General features: G+C 42.7%; 1 protein-coding gene across 5 annotated transcripts in view; it reads left to right on the top strand.

The window, feature by feature from the left end:
• Positions 1 to 24312, top strand: part of CGNL1 (cingulin like 1) — a 126542-nt gene that overhangs the window by 21804 nt on the left and 80426 nt on the right. For all 5 annotated transcript variants that reach the window (XM_042853874.2, XM_008164042.4, XM_008164043.4 and 2 more), the window contains exon 2: positions 22131 to 23736. In XM_042853874.2, coding sequence (XP_042709808.2) covers positions 22150 to 23736 — 1587 coding nt within the window. In that variant the 5' untranslated portion in view covers positions 22131 to 22149. The remainder of the gene's footprint in view (positions 1 to 22130; positions 23737 to 24312) is intronic.

Here is a 24312-nt window from a genome sequence, read left to right on the forward strand (position 1 = left end):
TGTGTGTTTTCTGTTACCTCTTTGCTAATGGACCTGATTCTCTAGCTCTAGTAGTAGAGGCTCATACTTCTAAATCCAGAGGTCCCAGGTTCATTCCCTGCAGATAACTCAAAGGGGGTCATCATTATAGTTGGCTATGCTGTCTCTAATCACTAGTGTGACTATATTCTACTCCGGGAGCCAGAAACAGAACCAGAAATCCTGACACCCAACATTCCAGTTGTGTAACCCACCGGCAGAGTATGTGTGTTGTCTCCCACTGTATGCTGACCTTAATAGAAAATAACAATGTGCCTACCCCCCCCCCCCGTGTTACTCCTATAGTTGAAGTGCAAGAGGTCTGTGCTCTGATCTAAATTTCCTATGTTCAAACCCCTGTAGGGGAAATTCATAAGTGCGAGGACTTCAGAATAGTTACAGTTGATTTCATACTGGAAAATATTCTATTTAGAGGTGAAGTTGGGTATTATGTTAATATTTGCTTTATTGTTATATGTCTAGTAATTGTATTTTGGTTAATGAGAGCTGTTCCTTCAGGAACAGGGTGGCGCACTTAATTATAGAGTTTGAGGAAGACTGAAAGCAGGGTGTAGGAGATTTTGGCTGTGTGAGCAGAGAGTGAACCAACCTGTTTGTGCAAGCATCTTAAAGGTCAGAACTTGATTTAATAAATCCATTTTTTTCCAGATAGCTGTCCTCATTTTTGAAGGTGTGATATTAGGATTTACTTGGGGCTTGGATGTCTCGGGGCTTTTCTAAGCCTTTCACCTGTAAGTTGCCAGTAGGGATAGTGTGATTAGTTTGAAGGGTCTCAGTTTCGGCTCCCACATCACAGCTCTTGAGCCTCCCTGGGCTCCCATGGTTCCTGGCTTCTTGGCATTCCACTTTTTGACCTTTCGTCCCAAATCGTGATTAATGTTTTTCAAAAATTTGAATTTTTTCTCAGGAGGGCAAGATTGTTTTCTAACCAGCTTTAGTTTTACACTAACTGGCAGAGTCAGCAGAGGCCAAGAACTGCATGCCGTAGACCATGGAAACTGAATTACTCCTGTTCCTCTAGAAGATATGCTCTTCCATCTCCCCGATCTGGACTGAGGCATGCTTCCAGGGCAGTGTATGTGAGAAGATAGCCCTGCTGAGGCCTGTTGGATAAACAGAGGGCTTAATTCACCAGGGCACCCAGTCCAGTGTCTTTCACCAGCACTGTGTCTTCACAGCTGAAATGTATGGTTATATGCAAATTCTTATTAAATAATCTGCACAAAATGTCACACCTGGGACTCCACCTCATGCAGGGTGGCTCATAGTCATTTGTGAGTGGATAGGGATCAACTTGTCCAGAGATTCCACATTACCCACCCACAGAACCTAGCAGCCAGGGCACCAGCTCAGGCTCTCCTGTCTGATGCCTGCATGTCGTAGCAGAGAATTAATTCCCAAGTTATGCTTCCCATCTGGAAAATTGGCTTTGGCTCAATCTCCTGGCTTTCTGGTTCTTGCAAGGATGAGGGTCGATAAGGTAGCAGACCCCTTCATAAGGGTACAGTGAGGGGTTACAAAAATGCAGCTGGAGTCTGGGACAACATGATTGTGTAGAGATGGGAAACCTGGTCATAGATGAAGGGATTGCTTGCTAGGTGGGGTTACTTTACATAGGTTTCCAGTAAAACCCAGGACTGGCCCTGGTTTAAGTTCAGTGGGAGCTGGGAACTGCAGGTGGTGTTCTTCTAGAAGTTTCAGGATTGTGAGGATAGTTTTATATGTCAAGTTGATGGATGGAAGGGGCATCAATGCTCAGTTTCAAAGTGATCTCATCTCTATAACGTTTTGTGCAGACTATAGAACACTAATGCAATTTTGTGTGCAGTTTGTAGAATTAACAGTAGTATGCTTGTATTCTGCATGTCGTCATAAACCGTCCCAGTCTTCAAGGTGGCCTTCAGTCTTGATTTGGTCTCCCATCAGTGTGTGATACCAAGCATAAATCTTTCAGTGAGGTAGTAGTTCTGCTGCTTTCTGAGTTGTGAATAATACATGTGGTATGGTCAGGGCTCCTGGCTACCCGTGATTTCGCAAGTATGAAATCTATCTCAGGGTTTTTCATTCCATTTGGGTAGGGAGAGAAGCTGGGATATGAAGCTTTTTTTGGCTGCTCACAAAAGGAAGCAAATATTTTAAAACTCATTGGTCTAATTTCCCGTTCTTCATCAAGTGAAGCATTAGGTAGTTGTTTGATGTCACCATCAGAAAAGCTGACCAGTCATATAATAATTCTCAAGTTCACTTCTTTCCACAGTTGTCTGCCAAGAGTCTGCTGTCAGAGGTGCTCTCTTTGAAAGGCCATTAGATGAAATACTGTAGCAGCTTCTCGGTTAAAAGCCTTTTGAAAACTTGGATGTTGGCCCTTGGGGCAGGGAGTTGCAGTTTGCAGAAGCTCTGAAGACATTGGCCTGGCAGGGCCAGAGTTTAGTACGGGGAGCACACAAAGCCTGCTCTGGAAGTCTTATTGAAATATTATTGATTTGAATCCATAGTGTGCTATCCTCTCTGATAATTTTGGGGGGTGGATGCTATTTATTATATAATTTCTATAGAGCCAAAAGTATGCTAGGTGCAGAATGAAAAGTTAATTTGAGTCAGGGAAGAGAGAAACACTGGAAAAATAACATAGGGGGTAGCCATGTTAGTCTGTATCTACAAAAACAACAAGGAGTCTGGTGGCACCTTAAAGACTAACAGATTTATTTGGGCATAAGCTTTCGTGGGTAAAAACCTCACTTCTTTGGATTCACTCTATGTATCCGAAGAAATGAGGTTTTTACCCACGAAAGCTTATGCCCAAATAAATCTGTTAGTCTTTAAGGTGCCACCAGACTCCTTGTTGTTTTTACTGGAAAGATGGTGATTTGATCATTCCAGCTGCCTGCTAGAAATTGCCATGTTTCCTCATGACTTAGCCATATTTCAGCATCACAATAGCCTAATCCCAGATCCACAACCATCAAATCCCACTGTTCTCCCTACCTCCTGGGACTCCCACTCCCAGGAGATTAAATTAAATCACCTGCCACAGTCCCCACTGTAGGCCAACCCAATTCCTGAAAATTCTAACTTTCCATCCTAAAGGCCAAAGGGAATACACAACCTACCCAAATGCATGTTCTCCTTGCATGTTCTCTCACATCGTAGGCGGGATTGAGTAGTAACATATCCACCCGGATATGTTAGCAAGGACTATCTGTAAATTTCACGGTGTTCTTCTTAATGCAGTTTTTGGCCCTTCCACATATTATGTTGTCTGTTTCCCTTGCTTTGTACTAAGCGCCAGGAACTCTTCCTTCTCCCAGAATAGTTTTCTTTCTGTTTTTCACTTAGCACCACCATTTTAACATTGACCTAGCACATAGTTTGTTGCTGCATGGCATCACTGATGCCAGCCTATTAGTTTGCTGCATGGAGAATCCCTTGCTTAGTTTTAAAGGGTCAGATCTATTTTGTGTTAAGCTAGTGGGCCAAATTTTCTAATCCTTTTTTGGTTTTTCAGTGTGGGGAAACACTACAGCATACAGTGGTTGTCTGTTTCCCCCCCCCCAGCTTTTCATTACCTAAAGCTTTACAATCTTCAGTTTGCTGTATGATACTTGTTTGACAATTTTTGCATATTTTCTTCTTAGCCTTAGTGTATGAGTTTGGTGCAGTAAAAAATCAAAATAATACAAGAACAAGAAGTCACTCAGTTGAATTAATAGCAGGCAAACATCATTTAGTCAGGTCCAGAGATATGAATACTGTAGCTGAATTTTTAAATAATTTTAACCTCATGCTAAAATAGGATTAGTCAAATCTTATGCCTCAAGGCATCAGATGATGAATGCAAAGGTCATGAAGGAATGTTTTACCCCAACTCAACCTTGCCCATTTGGCTGAGTGCATCAAAGGTTATTTTCCACATTCCTTTGAAGCATCAAATAGAGGCCGCTCTTTGAGGTAGGATGCTAGACTTGATGGGTCAGAAGTCTAACCTGATATAGTAACCTGATATAGTAAATACTGTGTTACTGCAGCGGTTAAATACTATGGGCAGTGAATTATTTTCTCTCTCCCATAAAATAGCACAAAAACTAAAAAGATTAATTGAAAATAACTGCCATGTAACTGAATGTCATTTGCCATACTAGACCCGAACGGCTCAGAATTGTCAGTATTCATGTAAAGATTTAGGGCTAGGGTTGCCAACCTTCTAATCACACAAAACCGAACACCCTTGTCCCTGCCATGCCCCTTCTCCGGGGCCACGCCCCTGCTCACTCCATCCCCCCTCCCTCCATCGCTCGCTCTCCCGCACCCTCACTCAGTTGCTCATTTTCACTGGGCTGGGGCAGGGGTTTGGGGTGCAAGTGGGGGTGAAGGTTCCAGCTGGGGGTATGGGTTCTGGGGTGGGGCTGGAGATAAAAGATTTGGGATGCAGGAGGGGGCTCTGGGCTGGGGAAGTGGGGCTGAGGGGTTCGGAGTGTGGGAGGGGGCTCCAGGCTGAGGCAGGGGATTGGGGTGTGGGAGGGGTATGGGCTGAGGGTGCGGGCTCCAGGGTGGGGCCAGAAATGATGTGGGTTTCAGGGTGCGGGAGGGGGCTCCAGGCTGGGGCAGGGGCTCCAGCTGGGGATGTGGACTCTAGGGTGGGGCTGGGGATGATGGGTTTGGGTACAGGAGGGCGCTCTGAGCTGGGGCAAGGGGCAGGCTCCAGGAGGGAGTTTCGGTGTGGGAGGGGGTTCTGAGCTAGGACAGGGGTTGGGGTGCGGGAGGGGTTTGGGGTGCAGGCTACAGGCGGCACTTACCTCAGGTGGCTCCTGGGAAGTGGCTGGCATGTACCTCCGGCGCCCGCCCATAGGCGCCATCATCGTAGCTCCTGTTGCCTGTGGTTCCCGGCCAATGGGAACTGCAGAGCCAGTGCTCGGTGCAGGGGCATTGTGCAAAGTCCCCTTGGCCACCCCTACTCCTAGGAGCCAGAGGGACATGCTGGCCACTTCCCGGGAGCTGCACGGAGGCAGGTAGGGAGTCTGAAAGCCCGTACCAACTGGACTTTTAACGGTGGTGCCGCCAAGGTCCCTTTTCGATCAGGTGTTCTGGTCATAAACTGGACACCTGGCAACCCTATTTAGGGCCCCATTCTCCTCTGCAGGTGTTGGTTTACTACTGCCCTTCTATTGAAGGGGCATGTTATGTCCTTCCCCCGACTATCCCGTGTAAGCAAATCCTCTGAGATCAATGTGAGTCTTGGAGAATCTGCAGGAGGCAAGGGGCATCTTCACAGATGGCTCCTGCAGAAGCTGTTTCTGTCTCTCTCCATGATGTGGCTAACTCCTGCTATTTATCCCCCTCTCTCCTAGAAAGGGTGTGTGAGGTGGTACAAGGTGGGAAGGGAGCAGCAACACATCTAATATAGTTTGAGGTTGCAGATTTTGGTGCAGGAAAATCTGCAAGAGACCAGCTGGCACAATTACTTGCCCCCTTCAATTCCATGAAGGTTGGAACCCTGCAGACCCTCCATGGAGGATGGGTTTCTGTGGTGTTGCATGGGGGAGAGCTATTGAATGATGGTGCTTCTCTCTTCTGTGTGTAGCCATGGAGGGGAGAATGGGACTCTGAATTACAGGATTTCAAAAAAGTTATTTCTTGTAAGGCAGCATCTCGTAAAGTCCATGTCATTTGACTTTAAAAAAAGGTAATAGCAGCTGCTAAGAAACATGTTTTTTAGCACTTTTAAAACGGACTTTTGACCGGTTAAACCTTCAGTGTGCCTCTGCCCGGGTTCTTTATGAAGTATCATATCACATCCTAGGAACCATCTGCTGTAGAAGAACATATATTATAAAGAGCAGTATTGAATTTCAGACATTAGAGCTTATCTGGATAAATTCTTTTTATAAACAAGAAAAAGGTCTGGTTCCTATTATTGCCAAAAAAAATCAACAATTTCATTTGAAAAATTAAACAATTTCTGAGTAATGAGAATGTTGTGGGGTTGTTGTTTTTTTGTTTGTGTTTTTTTTTTTTTTTTGGTGTTTGGTAAATATTGTCCAGATCTGGTAAGCATTTAAAAATGTGATACAATTATGTAAAAGATTCAAATATTTTTGTTTTAAATAAAGAAAAGATTGAGAGTACCAAGGTTTAACCCCACAGAAATGTTTATAATCCCCTGGAAAATGGGGATTATAATACAAACTGACATAAAATATAGGTTTCAGTTGAACCAAAGTAAGCAGTGGGAAAATGGCACTGTATGAACTACTTAGAAGAACAGGAGTACTTGTGGCACCTTAGAGACTATTTGTTAGTCTCTAAGGTGCCACAAGTGCTCCTGTTCTTCTTTTTGCGGATACAGACTAACACGGCTGCTACTCTGAAACCTATGAACTACTTAGGTACCTGATCCTGCAGCCATGATCACATAAACAGTCCCATAAATTATGGGCTTGATGCTGCAAACAGAACCATATGCTTGTACACTTCCTCCCACCAAATTTCAGAGGGATTCCAGGTGGGAGGAAGGGACCATATACAAGGTCCTATTTGCAGGATCATGCCCAGTGATGGCTGAATCTGGGATAAATTCACTTTGAAATCCATCTCCTTCATTCCTCCCCCTCTTCCCCCCCCCCCCCGAAAATGTTAATTGAGATGCTTTGATTAAATAGAATCCTTTGGCTGAAATTATAAGTAAAGGCAAGTAACTGTGTAGTGTGACAAATTTTTTGACACAACCTCTGTTTGAAATGGCTTTACTATCAGTGGAGTTGAACTGGCTTCAGTCTTGTTTGAGTAGGTCCCCTGGATCTTTAATTTAATGCCCCTGTAAAATTTGGACTAACCTGGGCTGATATTTGGATTTAATAAGCTTGTTGATGAATAAATCCAGCTGCTTAGTCCAATACAATACAACTGCAAAAAGCCAAGCTATTACTTTCTTGGACGGTTTTCAAATTTTCCAGGTGAAAGTGTTGCTCAATCAAATCTGGCATAACATGAAGCACTGGAACTCTGTTGCCAGCCAGAAAATATCAAAAATTTTATTGTTCTAAATAGCAGCTAAATTTTTGATCTTCAAAAGATGTTGGAGGTTGTCTATCCTGGGCTATTCATTTTCTATTTAATTGCAGCAAGTAGAACATTTTGAAAAGTAAACAATTTGTTAGAATTAATTACTTCCCATAAACAGCTGAATCAGTACACACCCTTGTGATAATTTTTTCTTCACAAACGAGAGAGGAATTTGTTTTTATTAGGTAATGAAAATAATGTGCTTAAAAATCAGTGTCATGAAAAGTTATGTAAAAACACTGCTCTGATCTTTACTGAAAATCACGTCTCCTATGCATTTGAAAAGCACTTCATGTATTTTCCTTACAGAGAACCACTAAGTTTTACACCTTTGAAACTACATAGCAAGAATGTGATACTCAAACCAAGAGTAGCTAGTATGAGAGAAATCCCAGACCTTGAATTTATGTCGTCCTTGATAAACATAGCTTTTTTTCTTTAACATAGAACTGTAAGAAAACAATAACTGAGCCACTGAAGAAATATTTTTAACCTTCTTTCATAAACCAAATAGCAAATAAAGACTGTTTTGTGATTTCCCTACATTTTTAATGACATTTCAACATGCTTGTATATTTCATGGTTTGGGTTGGTTTTTGTCAGTTGACAGATGCCAATCTACAAAATGAAATTTACTAGCAGAGCCTTTCAGTTATCAGACTGGCAAAGACAGCTTTTATTTCTGGACATACATTAATTTGACACCTTGATTCTGATCTGTATAATCTTGAATTAAAGTACTATTAAAATACAATATGACTATGACTATACCTCCATGCACCATGATTGGTCCATTCAGTGCTGTTGATGTGGCATTTTTCTTTCTCAATAAAAATGCTATAGTAGCTCTTTCTGAGAATAAATTGTAAGAAGTCCATAAAACTTCTGAATATCTTTTAAGTGATGCAAACCTATATGCAGGAGTTGATTGAATAATTTTTCACAGAAAACACCTATGCTCTATAACAAACCATAATTACCAATCTGTATAAAGCTATATTATTGTTCTCTGAGGTACTCTTTTTAAAATTTGTGACTCTATATTTATGAGGTGTTTAACATATACATAATATTCTGGAGACATTCTGAAAGGAAAATATATTCATCCCAAACAGCATTTGAAAATACCTAATGTGTGAAGGAAGATTTTTTTGTAGTTCTCAATGTGTTGTCATTTTTGCCAGTTACAAACGTCTTGTTGCAAATTATTGCAGAAAAACTTGTTATGGTATCAGTGTTTGCATTCCAGAAATAACACTGGTCATTCTTTTGTATATTCTCTACAACAAAGCTAATAATATTGGGTGTATTTTTTTGTTTGTTTCTGATAAGGAGCAATCTAATCAAATCCACGTTCTTCACACACATTTTTGTTCTGAGGACGTACCAAGTACAGGATCTGAATATTTGCTACACGTACAGGAAGGTATTTCACAAGAGTGATAAATACAACCAGAAGAAGATAAATAGTGTCTCTGAATTAGAAGTGTTTGAAACAAATTCTGTTGAGGTCAACAATGTTTTAAAGATGCATGCACATTTAATTTTAAGCACAGTTCTTTCTCTGTGACTATTTGGGTGTTGGGTTTTTTTTGGTTTTTTTGGTTTTTTTGTAAACCATTAAAAGTTTCAAGGTAACAATTTATTTGAAAAATAAGCGAGAGCATCTTCAGTCCATTGGCTTCCAAATGGAGCCATGTTTCAGTTTTAAATTTTTCCATGGAATTTATTGTATCATTTTACATTTTCCATTTTTACTAACAGTTTATTAAACCTTTGAAACAAATCCTATTATGTGACTCCGAAAAAGCTCCGTCCCTTTATGTTACACAACAGAACTATTCCATTTGAATAGCAGTAGTGTGTGTGAAAGGTGCCAAACTGATAGCGTTGGAGATGTATGTACAGAACTGAAACAGCAGCAATGCAGTCTTCCCCATGTTACCCTCTAAAATTCCCCATACCTTGACAAGGTGTCTTTGCCTCTAGTGATTACTCCCTATGTCCACTGAGTTAGGACACTAGCCATTTAAAGCGGGAAAAAAGTCCCTTTTTTGCGCAAAAACCATGGGAGCGTCTATTTGCCAATGACTTTTTGTGGTGAAACTCAGAAGTTTCACCGCAAAAAGAAAACCACCTTCACGAAAGGCGTACACCTCTTACCGTTGATGCTTTTGCGGTGATGTGCAAGTGAAGAAACGTTCTTCCTGTTTACAGAGCTTTTAGCCTCTGTAGGATATCCCACAGTGTCTAGGTGACCACTCTGGCCAGCAGCTCTGCTGCTCTGATGTCAGGTAAACAGATATCCACTCCTTCCCCTGTAAAGCCCCGCAAACTTTGAAACTCCCCTTCCTATTTTCTTGGCAAGTGCTCACTTATCTGGCCAGGTGACAATGCCTGCTCCACGAAGCAAATGATCCCCTGCTTGGAGCAATGCTGAGCTACTGGAGCTGATCAGTGTTTGGGGAGAGGAGGCTGTGCAGGGACCCAGGATGCCCCGCGATCACACCCTCCTGCCCCCTTTTCCACAAGACCTATCGTCAAAATGGAGAGAGCTGCACTGTGGGATAGCTGCCCTAAAGCGCTGCTCTCACCGATGGAAGTGCTGCAAATGTAAACACTCTCTGATGCCTGTGGAAGTAAGTGAGTACACAAACCAGCGCTTTTCTTTCACTGGTTCATTATCACCGGTGAAACTGACAGCACAAAAACTCTGCAAGAGTAGACATTGCCTTATTGGTCTTTTTGCTGATACAGCCATTAGTGCCAGTAAATGCCACCTGTCATGCTGTAAATCTAGTAGAAACTGAAAGATAACCACCAAAATAATATATGAATGAATGGGGGCAGAGGATTTAAAATAGAAACTCTTAGGAAGTTTAACTAGAGTGGCTGATGCCCTTTCTCCAGAATGTAGATGTTTTCAATAGCCAGACTGCATGCCATTTGTTTATTTTTAACAAAACTTTTTGAAAAATTGATTGCCATGTGTGTGAAGTTTCCTGGCTCTTTGGGGATCATTGGCGACACCCCAGGATGCATTGTTCTGAGGCACTGCAGATACCAGAGATGAAATCTTGGCCCCACTGGAGTCAATGACAAAATTCCTATTGACTTTCACCCCAGATGTCTTCATGCAACTTCTTGTTCTTCTAGTGTCTGTGATATCCCAGGATGATCAATTCTGGGGTGTGTCCAGTGAATCCAAAAGAGCCTGTGGACTTCACAGAGGAAAGGTATCTTCATTGTTTGAATGCTGTTTTTAGAATACATAACCATGGCTCTGGATACTCCTTGGTAAACAAATTTTATGGCTAGGCTTCTGAGCTCTGCGGCAGCTTCATGTAAATTACAATGACTTGAATGTAGGGTTACCATCCGTCCGTATTTCCCCGGACATTTCCGGCTTTTTTGTCTTTAAATAGCCGCCCGGGAGGAATTGGTAATAAGGTAGAAAGGCCCGGGATTTCCCCCCCCCCCATGCAGAGTGCAGCGTGGCTGATAGGGTGGCTGGGCCTGATTGAGCCGCTCCCATTGGCCTCCAGCAGCCAGAGCCCCTCCCCTGCTTACCCCTCCCCCTGCCTCAGCACTCTGCGAGGGAGGGGCTGTGCGCTCGGCAATGCGGCAGTTTGGTTTGGCTTCACGTGGAGCCAGTGGCTCGAGTGGCATGGTGGTAAGGGGAGTCCTGGGGGGGCAGTCAGGGAGCAGGGGGAGGGTTGGATGAGTCGGGCGTTCTGGGGGTGGGGGCTGTCAGGGGCCAGGGGTGTGGAGATGGATTGGAGCAGTCAGGGGACAGGGAGCAGGGGGGGTTGGATGGGTCGGGAGTTCGGGGGGGTGGGCTGTCGGGGTGGGGAGTGGTCGGATGGGGCATGTAAGTCCCGGGGGTCTGTCTGGGGGCGGGGATGTGGATAAGGGTTGGGGCAGCCAGGGGATAGGTAGAGGGTAGGGTCCTAGGGGGGCAGTTAGGGTGGGGGGTCTCTGGAGGGGGCAGTCAGGCGACAAGGAGCGGGGGGGGTTGGGAGTTCTGAGGGGGGAGTCAGGGGGCAGGAAGTGGGAGGGAGTGGATGGGGGCGGGTCTCGGGTGGGGCTCTCCCCCCTGCCGCAGTCCTCTTTTTTGATCATTGAACTATGGTAACCCTACTTGAATTAATTAAATTTGAAAATTAGTAATACAATCAGTACAGTAACTCTGGTGGTGGTTACATTTTTCAAGTGTTACTGATTTTTGTATTGATACTGCATAACCATATCATAGTGGAGGGAAAGTTGATAACAGCTGTGTGGGGGCAGTTAGGCCTTTTGCGCTTAGGGAGATATAAGAGGCAGTGTGGGACTATGGGATAAACACATTAGATGGATGTTTTTGTTAAAAGTTCACACCATTCAGAACAGGAGCTGATCAGAAAACTTTGAAATTCACTAAACTGAACAAAACAAAAAAAAATGCAAAATTTCTCTATTTTATGAGCCATTTTTTATGAACCATTGTTTCAGGCTGTCTTTAGACTCAGGAAGACATGGCTGCAGCAGTTTACGCTTGGTCCATACTTAGGTTATTGTTGTAACGATAAGAACTAGAAACATCAGTGAGAAATTAAAAAAAAAAATTGTATATGATTTCTTCGAATCTGGAGCCTGGTTCTGTGGTACAAGGTGGATTCCATAGCATAAGTGGTCCCTGTATGTAACTATTTTTGTGATAACTATATACTTGGTGCGAATAAATAAAAATAGTCTGAAGCAAGTTTTGACTAGTTACTTTTCGTACTTTATATGGGTATTGTGAGTATTAATGTTTGCACTCAGCTTCGAGGAATGTATAATGATGGATATTATTTTTAGATTATTATATTTTAGCACTTTTATTTCTACAGGCATTATTCTTGTATAAGAAAGTTTGGGACAAGAAAATGAAGCATTCTACTTGTATAAATCCCGCAAAATGTCATTAAATATGAATACATTTGTTCCATAGAATTTTTCTGTGGGAAACTGAGGAAGTTGCGTCCTGCTTAGTCATATTTACTGAACTCTGATGCGTAATCTAAAAGCTTCCTTTTCTTCTGTGCAATTTTAAGATTATACACTGGCATATTGGGGGATAAGTCTTTCTGCTCATTAAATTTTGTAATCTAGTTTGCAATTTAATTGTAAATTGCAAAGTAATTTATGAATTACCATTTTTTGATAAAAGGTATTTCCACTGAAAACTGCAAAATTGCCCTGAATTTCTTATTTATATTCTGCTTGAAATGTTATATTCAGAGCACATTAGTTGGTGATGGTCTGAGAATTTTTTAAGCTCTGATTGTTTCTGTTGTTTGGTTTGCATAATCATTTCTTAGGTTATGTCTACACTAGTACTTTTGTCAGGAAAACTTTTGTTGGTCAGGGGTGTGAAAAAGAACATGAGTTTCGCTAACAGAAGCGCTGGTTTGAACAGGGCTATGTCAGTAGGAGATGCTCTCCAACTACTGCCGCGTACGGGGGGTGGTTTAATTATGCCAATGAGGGCGCTCTCTCCCATTGGCATAGAGTGGCTACACAGGAGACCTTACAGTGGCTCAGTGTAAACATAGCCTTAAAGTTTCATATCTTTTTCTTGTGGAGATTAGTTATTAATCTTAATTTGTCAGTAGTGATAACTTTTCTTTCTCTTCTTGGAGGACTACTAAACACATGTCTTTGTAATATCAAACCACATTTGCTAGTATGGTATTGCAAGCTTTCGAGTATTAAGTAGTTTTGTTTGCATTTCTTTTGTTTTGCCATTGGTGACTTTTGCTGTCTAGCTAAAGTCAACAAAGAGCCTGTTTCGTGCATACTAACGCTTTGGTCCCTGAACCACATGTACATCCTGCTAATTAAATATTAAGCATGTTTCTCCTGTGTAAATTGTCACATGCAAATATGCCATGGTTGATTTTGAGGTGACTAGTATTGTTACAATGTATTGGTTTCCGCAAACTAGATTTCCTTTTTTAGAGTTAAATATTTTTCTAGATTTGTTTACATTTTCTGAAAACATTAACTAAACCATTTAAAACACCCTTTACTCTCCTTGCAGTTCTTCAGTTTTTGTTCATTTCAAGACCATGATGTGTTCAGAGCAAGGGAGCATGGATTAGAGTTTAAAGCACAGGATTGAGAGCCTGAACATCTGGGTTCTGGTCCTGTTCTTCCAGCAACTTGCTACCGTAGTTAGTGCCGTTTGGTTCTTATCTACTTATTTGCTTTTTGTGAATTTGCTGAGCTGCGTAAATAATCTTTTTTCTTCCATGCTTTGTTAGCCAACAAGTCTTCAGAGCTAATGTTACTGTTTAAGGTCCTGATCCAAAGCCCACTGAAAACAGTGAGAGTCTCTCCATTGTTTTCAGTGTGCTTTAGATCAGCCTCAGTATGATGAGGCAAATGTCTATTGTATTAGATTTGTCATTGTATCTCTGTTATCATAATACCTGGAAGCTGTGTAGCTGTTGCGAGATATTATCATACACTATGACAAAGGAAACTTCAATATTATGTGGAAACGTATGGAATTGGAGACCTGAAACAATGAAACTTAGGAGAATTTGTCATTTCCTTCCATTGTTCATCCTCTTGCATTTTTTTTCCTTTCCCTTGGCCTTCCCTGTTTTGCCGTTTCTTTTGTTCAATGACTCTTGGTATTCCTGGAAGTCTTAAAGGGAATTCAAATTCCATGCTGTTTATTTTATTTCCCTGTATTAAAACTAACAACATCTGGCAGAAATGGTAGCTAGTTTACCAAATGTTTTTACAGTCCAGGAAAAATTTGGTCAATGAGGCTGTCTTTGTTTGTGTCGTGTGGACCATCAATTGGCCCCCTGGCATCAGAGCTGGGAGACAGGCTGTATTGAGCAACACTTGCTAGGTAGGACAAGTTCCCAGTGCCCTGGGAGAAGGGGAGCTGTGGCTGGTTTTAGTCCAAGGTTGGAGGGGTGTCCATTGGGAAGAAGTTGAACTGGCTGGTGACTAGCAGACTAGTTGGCTGGTTAATGGTGAGCTGGACTGTCCTTTTAGTCTGAAAAAATGGATCAAATTCTGCATGTTGTCTGAAACCCTCCTGTCAGTCGTAACATCTGAAGAGGCAGTTCTTGCTGAGATACAAGAGGTGAATGAAACTGTTAGTTTTCTATTTTGATGTTTTTATTGTGAGTCCCTTTGGGCCATTTGAATTCTTGGGTTTTCCAAGAGAAGCATCACCTTGTGATGCTTGGAAAACCCAAGAATCCCTCTTTCCATTCACTTCCATAGGTGGCCCCAGTTTCTATTTTCTATTATTGCCATGGCATCTGTGAGTTGGGTTTCCTGCATTCTTCTTTTTAATATTGGTCTGAGGCTTGGTGAGCATTTAGTTACCCAGGGCTTCTTGGCATGCTGTTCTCAGAGATCCACAAAGATTGAAATGGCCTGATTAGGATTGTTTTGTGGGCCTTTGGCACAGGACAACTTATGGGATTTGAGCTCTCTATCTTGAGGAATGCCTAGTTGTTCTGAGTACTCCATCGATTGTCAGTTTTGAGTAGCATGTGGGCATTTAATCAGTCTCCATTCTGGTGGCACTTTGGTTCAATATCTTTTGGCTAGTATATCTGTCAACTCAACCCTAGAGCTAGATGAAATGCTGTTTATCAGGAATATTTGCCATAGTCCAAGTGGTATTGTCTCCCCTCAGTAGTGCTACAGATTTCAAACTCTTTGGTGCTTTTATGAGAGTTTTCAAATGTCTATATGTTAAGCCTTGTCTACACTTAGGATTTGCCCAAGGTATAGCTATCAGTGGCCAGGCACTGGTTCAGGTAAGCCTGCTTGAAACTGGTATAAGCAGCACTGGTGCAAATCATGGTTTTGCATTTCTACACTAGATATGTGCAACTATATCAGTGGCGGGCCACCAATGGCTGAAGTCCTCATTGCAGCTAAGATCTTGGTCTGTGCTGGGTTTGGGATGAAAGGGGAGCAGCAAACACTTGTTCTTCTAATTTTTATGTTGTGATAGTTTTGTACAGAGTTCTGTATTAATTGAAATCTACAGCAATTATTTGCTATTCTAGAAGAATTCTTTGGAGAGAGCATCACTGCCACTAATATGGTATGAACAGCCCTTCACTGATACAAGTAGCAGCAAGAGTGGACCGAGAGAGCTGTGTAATATGCAACACATAAGTTTGGCTAGGGACTGTGATGTAACTATGGAAATCAATGCCAATACACCATTGTGTTTTGCCAACTTTGTTTATGGATGTCTGTTTGCATCTTCCACTAATACATTGCTTCCTAAAGACAGATACCTAACAGAGGAAAAATGAAGCACCACTCTTGCAGTATAAAAATTTCAATATTTAAATTGATTATTTCACTGGAAAAAATGTCATTGGTAGCAGGGAAAGTGTAATGATTTTACCTGTATGTCGCTAGTCTATTAGACAATGGCAAATTTTAAATTATTTTGCTATAGTAATTTTGAAGCGGTTCCTCTTCTGCTTTTGTCTTTGACTTAACAGTCATAGGGTCTGTAACGGGGTCTCACTGAACCCAGTGAGGGCTCTGCCTCAGTTTCCCCTTAGTGTTTGTCATTCACCAGCTCCCAGTACTCACAGAGCGGTCAGGCTGCTGCAGTGACTTAGCCCCCTGGCTAAGTCTAAAAGTTCACCCTTTCCAGGGTTTAACTCGAAGCAGAGGTGGATTAAGGTTTCCTGGGCCAGAGCAAGTGGGGGACTCCTCCCCACCCCTTCTGCCTGCGGCCCTGCCCCTGTTCTGCCCCATCCACCTGCGGCCCTACCCACAGCCCTATCCCTTTCTGCCCCTTCCCCTGGGCCCACTCTTGTTCCACCCAGGGTCCCCCCCACTTAGGGTTGTCAACTCTCCAGGTTTGACCTGGAGTCTCCCAGAATCGATCTTCCAGTGACTATTGTAAGCAATCCAGGAGATTTTAATAGGATATTTTAAGAAAATGGCATTGTCAGGTTGTGAAGAAAAAAAAAATCTCCCGGAATAGCTTCAGTCAGAGCTGGCAACCCTGGAGTCCCATAACCCCTTTTGCTCCTTTCTGCCACCCTGCACTCACTGTGACCCCAAGACCAGAGAAGCAGTGTCCCCCGCTATGGCCCTGGGGTGTAGCAGGGAGTGAGAGCTCCTCCAGTCCCAGGGCTGCAGCAGGGATCAGGATGCAGGGGCTTCCCCCGTGCTTCTGCGGGGCAGCAGGGTCGGGCACAGAAGCTTCCCCTGCCACCCCACAGCTTCTGCTGGGGTCAGGCCGGGGCCGCCCAGGGGGATTCCCACACCCTACCACCCTGGCGCTGCTGCTGGGGAGCAGGGTCGGGGCTCAGGGGCTTCCCCTGCTCGGTGTTGCTGCCTCGGAGTGGGATCGGGGGATTCCAGCGGCCGGGGCTCCAGGGCCCCCCAGTTGGCCAGGGCCCAGGGGCTGATCCGCCACTGACTCAAAGTCCAGTATACAGTCAAGATCAAGTCTTCTTTCCCAGACTCTTCCAGTGGGCACAACCTTCCCTGTGAAGATGTGTCCTCTTTCACCTTGTATTCTGCCCTTTTCCTGGATTCTGGCCAGTCTCTTCTTTCCCTTGTCAGCAGGGGACACTACACTCCCAAACAAAATGGTATATAGGGGGAACACATGCCCACCCAATACGACCATCCCTAGAACAACTAAACACCTGGGCTATATGCCCATAATCCAAAATGGCCATGTCTTCTCCTTATCCTGGAGCCCTCCCAGACTGACCTCCTAACTGGGCCGCCTGCTCTTAATGGAGTGCTAATTCACAGATCTGCTCTTCCTGCTATCTGAGCCACAGGCTACTCTCATCTCCCAGCAGGCCTGATTCAGTCATGTGACCTTTGTGGGACACTTTCTTGGTCACCTTGTTACCTAGGGTTACCATACGTCCGGATTTTCTCGGACATGTCCGGATTTTTGGTCCTCAAATCCCCGTCCGGGAGGAATTTCCAAAAAGCCAAACATGTCTGGGAAAATAGGGAGGCATGGTAAGGGGACCCTGAGTGCGAGTGGCTGCAGCAAAACTTACAACTCCCGCGATCTGCCGATCTGCCGGGGTACAGAGGCAGCGGGCGGCATCCGAGCATGCAGTCGCCTCCTCCCCGGGCTCCAACTTTCCTGGCTCCCGCCACTCTCCACCGCGGCAGGGGCCGAAGCAACTTCCCCAGCGCAGCAGCAGCTGGAGCCCGGGAGGCGGGTGGGAGGAGGGGGAATGCGGGGTGCTCAGGGGAGAGGGCGGAGTTGGGGCAGGGACTTTGGGGAAGGGGTTGGAATGGGGGCGGGGAAGGGGCGGAGTTGGGATGGCCAGGGGCGGGGCACAGGTGGAGTTGGGCCGGGGAAGGGGCGGAGTTGGGTCGGGGCCGGGGCCCCTATGGAGTGTCCTCTTTTTTCAGTGTTGAAATATGGTAACCCTATTGTTACCCCTCTGCTCAGTGAGAGAGCGACTTGCTTGTGGTTAACTGGGTGTGGGCTCCCAGCCACCCAGACAATCTCCTCTGAGTGGAGCCCTTACTTTACTTTGCAAGTTAACAATACACGCAACCCAATCAATCTCTGAGACCCTTAGAAGCCTTCCCCTGTAGTGTCCAGCCCTTAATCACTGAACTCTCTCAGAAGTTACCAGGTTTGCCACCCCAAAGGGTAGTGTACATACAGATGTGTTTGGTTCAACTGAGAGTCAGCTCCTATATAACATCACACTGCTGAGATACCGTTAGAGTAAAAACAATCATAAGTTTCTTAACAAAAGTGAAGATTTAAGCGATAGTGAGTAATGATAACAATGGAAACAGAAATGGTTTCACATAAAACAAATAGTATAATGTGCTTTCTAGAGTCTAAAGTTAAAGTTAACAAGCTAAACCCTTGTCTAAAGTAGTTTCTCGCCTAAAACAATCTCCCAGTGTCTCCAAACAACATGGCTGGGCTTTCTCTTTCATTAGTGCAAAAAATGCAGTCCTTTTTTGCTTTCCTCAGTGAAGGACAAAGAGGTGTCCTTTTGCTGCCTCCTTATATCCCCTAAGTTCGTTGTTTGTCCCCAGAGTCACGCTGACACAACACCCCCTCCCTCCGTGTCCCTCCCCTTGGTTTATTCCCTGGTGTGCTGGCTCCATGTTGCCTTCATATACAGTGCCTGTTTTACATGTGAACTGATTCAGACTTGAAAACGTGCTTTTGATTCAGACTTGAAAATGTATTTTCCAGTACATATAGACAACTAATATCCATGCATACATCTTGCAACAATTATGAGGATCAGTATGACATAAGCTATTAATAGAGATCTCACTTGATCCTGCCTGGATAAATATTATCAAAGCAATGTGTGGGTGCATTGAGTTTGTCAGGCCTGTCAGGAGTTACTGTTACAGAACAGTGAACTCTTTGCCAGTTGGGACTGAGTACCTTAGGGTTACACTTTGTCACATAACTATCCTTAATTTCCTTCACCATAGGGAGGCAAATTCTGTCTGGTACAGGTGCAGCTGAGCCCTAACCCCGTTAAAGGGCCAGATAACTCTGACAGGGTCTTACTGTTTATTTTGACTTCAGTAGTGCTGACCTACCCACAATCCTTCTACCCACAATTCATCTTCCTCTGGCAGACTAAAGCATTTGGCACTCTGTCTGTAGTTTGTAATTATTGTCCCCATCCCTCCTGTAGGTGATCTTATTGACATCTTATATTTAAAGAGACAATGCAAGTAAAAACAAAATAAATAGCTCTTGAAACCAGATTTTAATTTTGATGGTTCAGGTTTGTTCTTGTTTGATGTCTCCTTGAAATAAAACAGCTTTGGTTTATGTAATCTGGAGTTAGTAGCATTGGTGCTTCAGCTGGTATAATTGAAATATCAAATTTGGGAATATTCACGGTATATTTTCCATTTCCAGTGCTTAGCAGAGAATCTGTTTGCAATGCCATATGGTGGTGGTGAGTTTTCTGGAGCAAGCCAAAAGCAATGATACAGCAATGGCAGGATTGTTTAGTTAATTTTTGATAGCATAGTTAATCAATATTTGTACCACTATGGGTTCTGCAGATGAGGTGATAGATGTAAACGGAATTTGCTTTCAGAAGCCCTAAGAAACAAACACTATTTTAGATTAAAATGTGATGGAGTGATAGTATCCAGGCCGCAGGATAGCAAAGCTGTAGGAAACAGTGACACATTTCCTTTTCTGAAAACAAATGTTGAAAGCCAAACAGATAAAAGCAGAGCTTGGAAGCATGAGGATGTTGGAGCTTCTTCCACTGCTTCACCTATCTAAAAGCCAGTAATAGCTGGTTACATGTTTCCTCTCCTGAGGCATACTACCATCCTCTTATTAGTAGGGCTGATACTAATTATTGGCTTCAGTCTGACCATTTGTGTGGGAGGGGCATGTACTTCCAGTAAAAAAGCTAGAGAAATCCAGAATAAGAGCGATGTTAAATCAAAAGATACTTCTGATGCCCTCTGCTGGACTCTTTCCAATTTTTCCGCATCCTCCTTGTAGTGTGGGGCCCAAAACTGGACACAGTACTCCAGATGAGGCCTCACCAATGCTGAATAGAGGGGAATGATCACGGCCCTCAATCTGCTGGCAATGCCCCAACTTATATGGCCCAAAATGCCGTTAGCTTTCTTGGCAACAAGGGCACACTGTTGACTCATATTCAGCTGCTTGTCCACTGTAACCCCTAGGTCCTTTTCTGCAGAACTGCTGCCTAGCCATTCGGTCCCTAGTCTGTTTTCATAATGTAATAAAATTAATAATGTAATGATAAATAATAATGTAATAATAAATAGTGTGTAATAAGCATGTCATAAAAAAACCAAAGTATTTCCAAGATCACTGCTTCTATCATTTATGTTCGGGTAAGGGAGAAAATCCCTGGAAATATTCATTTTTAGGAGAGGGTTTGCAAGATTTGATATTTTCGTGAAAGGGGTTCACAGGTTGTTAAAGTTTGGGAACCACTGCAATACAATCACATCCCCTGAGTCAACACAGTTAGTTGGCAAAATGGCAAACTTTTGCTAAAATATATGTAAGGTTCATCACACCTGTTAGACACTAGTTCAAGAAATATGAAATCCTCTCTTTTCCTCCTCGCACATCGGAGTGTTCTCAACACTTCTAGGTTATGGTTTGGAGATCTGGAAATCTGGTGAGATGCTGCCATGAAATGCATGATCGATAAAAAGGGGGCAAAAATATGCAGAAAATAAATACATTAAGAGTTTGTTTTTTCAGAATTTTCAGGGAGGTCTCTCCAGTGGATCTATCACCATAAATTATTTGTATTTGTGGAGTGAATGTCAAACTTTTTAAGTATCTCATTGAAAGTTAAAAGCATTTTACTTTTTAGGTACTTTGGCGGACCATGGGCCAAATCCAAAGCTCCAGATGCTTAAATCTTTTTATTTGCTTATGATGATGATGATGATGATTGTGGTGTGAAAAATGTTTCTCTGGAATCTGGACCTTGACTATACCTTGACCAAGAAATTTGGACCTTGACAAATAGTAATTGACTATCCTGGTCCAGAGTATGAAGCAGTGGGCTAGGAGTAAAGGAACATGGGTTCTAGTCCTTATCTGCCATTTATTTGCTTTGAGACCTTGTGTAAACCATTCTATTTTCTGTGCTTCATTTTCTCTGTATTTAAATTGTTCCTTCCACCAGCTCTACAGAGGGAAACGTTATGTAAATGATCGGTGTTCTTATTTCTTATTAGTAAAAATAAGTATTGTGATTTTTGGTCAGCATGTACGTTGTGAAGGGTTGGATCACAGAAACCCCCTAGGGGCTGCCAACTGATGTGCCAAGACTACTTCTGCCCCTGCTTTCCTGCCCTGGCAGCTTGGGACTTCAGTGCCCTGTCTGGTTTGAGCCAGACCGCCAGCCTGCTGCAAACCCAGAGCCAGGTCTGAACCACATCCCCTAACAGCTGTAGGCTTAATTGAAAGCAGCTTAAGAAGTGTTCCTGTCTTTAATACTCAGATGCCCAACTCCCAATGGGGTCCAAACCCCAAATAAATCTGTTTTACCCTGTATAAAGCTTATAGAGGGTAAACTCATAAATCGTTTGCCCTCTATAACACTGATAGAGAGACATGCACAGCTGTTTGTCGTCTCACCCCCCCCCCCAAGTATTAATACATACTCTGGGTTAATTAATAAGTAAAAAGTGATTTTACTAAATACAGAAAGTAGGATTTAAGTGGTTCCAAGTAGTAACAGACAGAACAAAGTGAATTACCAAGCAAAATAAAACAACACGCAAGTCTAACCTAATACAGTAATAAAACTGAATACAGATAAAATGTCACCCTCAGAGATGTTTCAATAAGTTTCTTTCACAGACTGGACACCTTCCTAGCCTGGGCACAATCCTTTCCCCTGGTATAGCCCTTGTTCCAGCTCAGGTGGTAGATAGGGGATTTCTCAGGATTGCAGCCTCCTTTGTTCTGTTCCACCCCCCTTATATAGCTTTGGCACAAGGCGGGAATCTTTTGTCTCTCTGGGTCCCCCACCCACACTTCTAAATGGAAAAGCACCAGGTTAAAGATGGATTCCAGTTCAGGTGATGTGATCACATGTCACTGTAAGACTTCATTACCCACTTGCCAGCGCACACACCTACAGGAAGACTTACAAGTAAAACAGAGCCATCTACAGACAATTGTCCTGGTTAATGGGAGCCATCAAGATTCCAAACCACACTTTGCATAATTACAATAGGCCTCAGAGTTATATTTCGTATTTCTAGTTTCAGATACAAGAGTGATACATTCATACAAATAGGATGAACACACTCAGTAGATTATAAGCTTTGTAATGATACCTTACAAGAGACTTTTTGCATGAAGCATATTCCAGTTACATTATATTCACACTCATTAGTATATTTTCATAAAATCATATAGAGTGCAACGTCACATACATTTTCTCTAATTAACCAAACTTAATCAAAATTAAATCTTATCTGTATGTCTTTTTTCATAGCTGAAAACCTGTGTTAATCATGGAGCCATATTGTGCTGGTTTCAAGCATGTGCAACGGGACTGTGGAGTTCATCTCAAGCTTGCAAATGATGAGACACACAAAGCTAGAAATACACAACACTCCAAGCCTGGATCTTATGGTGTCAGTATTAGGGTCCAAGGAATTGATGGTCATCCCTACATAGTGCTAAACAACACCGAGGGGTGTTTGTCAGAAAACCCATCTTTATCTGAAAATGGGCTGCAGGTTGCATCTCAGACAATTAATAGGTCAGTTCCAAACTCCAATACTGCTCTTAAATTGGGGGAGAAAAATAGTGAAGAAATAAAGTTTCCTGGAACACAGTCCACACAGCCCAGTATGTTTAAAAGCCTAAAGCAAACCAATATCAATGAAGGAGAGAATGGAGTCTCAGATTCTAAATATGGAACATTAAAACCCTCCAATTTGTTGAACTTTCAAAGGCATCCTGAGCTTTTACAGCCTTATGATCCAGAAAAAAATAACTTGAACTTGGATAGCTACCAATCTTCTGTGTGCAATAAGTCTAAATCTCTTGCAGATGAAGGCAAGATTGAAACAAAGCCTTGGACTTCTTCATCTAAAGTAGTGACCCTACAGAAAACCCCACAGCTTGTGGAGTCAGCCAAATCAAATGTGAAAACAATACATTTGAACAGGTCCATAGCAGTGGAAGACCAAAATAAGCATGTGTCCAAGTGCTCCAGTGTTACTAGCACTCCAAATGAAGTGCATGTATTCGAGTCCCTTTCATCTAGTGGAGGATCCCCACACGTTAGCCCAACTGGCCAACCAGAAACAAGGAAAAGTAGACCAGATGTTCTTTCTTTCAGCAGACAAGATTCAGCTGGATCAGTATTGGATGGGTCACGAAGATCATCATCTTCAGCAACCACTCCAACTTCTGCAAATTCCTTGTATAAGTTTTTACTTGATGACCAAGAATATGCTATCTATGCAGACAATGTTAATCGACATGAAAACAGAAGGTATATCCCATTTTTGCCTGGAACAGGCCGTGATATTGACACTGGCTCAATTCCTGCAGTTGATCAACTAATTGAAAAGTTTGATAGGAAAATTGGTCCACAGAGAAGAGGTAGATCAGGAAAAAGGAACAGAATTCACCCAGATGATCGTAAAAGATCAAGAAGTGTCGACAGTGTACTGTCTTTAGGCCTGGAGATGAATTCAGATTACTTAGATGAGTTTAGTAAAAATTTGGGTAAATCAACTGAGCACTTGCTAAGGCCATCAAAAATTTGCCTTCAGAAACAATTATCTCTTGAACAAAAGTTGCCTTCCCCTGATACACAAGTTGCTGCTCAAACTGTCAGCAAACTGCAACCGACTGCTCAAGACATTCAGAACAACCATTACAATTCATTGCAATATCATAAAGAAAATAAAGTTAATGGAGCGAGTTTGATGTTTAGGTCATCCACACTTCCAGTACAGAATAAAAAAGAGGAAGTTAAAACAGTAACTTCTACTCTCTTGTTGCCAAATCGAATTACAATCCCGCCCGACCCAGGAACAAAGAAGATCTTAATAAAAACATTTTCTTCTGCCCCAAATACACAGGTAACTTTTCAATATGAAACATGTTGTCTCTTAAGTTACCTGCACTGTGTAAGTCAAAGCTGTCCGGTGTACACTGTATAAAATGCACATTTTCTATGGGTCAAATCCTGCAGTTTATCGTTCGACCAAACTCCCATGGTGTTTAGTGGAAGTTTGACCTCAGGAAGAGCTGCAGGATGGGTTTCAATAACAGTAAATGTAAACAGTTATTCTCTGGGTGAGGCTGTAGAAAGCCAAGTTTAAGGAACAGAGTCACATTCCTGTTTGGAGGAAGGAGAAGGGTGGGAACTAGGAGTGTTATTGTAAAAGAAATGTGTTATTGATGCCTAAAACATACTCACTGCAGCAAATAATAACATTAAGGAAAAGGTCCAAATGTGCATATTTTTAAACAGGTGTCTCTCCTGTCTGCTGCATTGTAGTACGCTTGTTTCTCTCAATGGCCCCAAAGAAGTACTTGGTAATTTTAAGTAGTAAGATTTATAGTAAGATCAGTGACATTTTTTACGACTGTCAGAGTAAGAACAAGCACACTGTATCTTTCACTTATAAGGACTGATCTGAAACCCACTGAAG

Source organism: Chrysemys picta, chromosome 10 (genome assembly GCF_011386835.1).
Source record: "Chrysemys picta bellii isolate R12L10 chromosome 10, ASM1138683v2, whole genome shotgun sequence".
Taxonomy (NCBI): domain Eukaryota; kingdom Metazoa; phylum Chordata; order Testudines; family Emydidae; genus Chrysemys; species Chrysemys picta.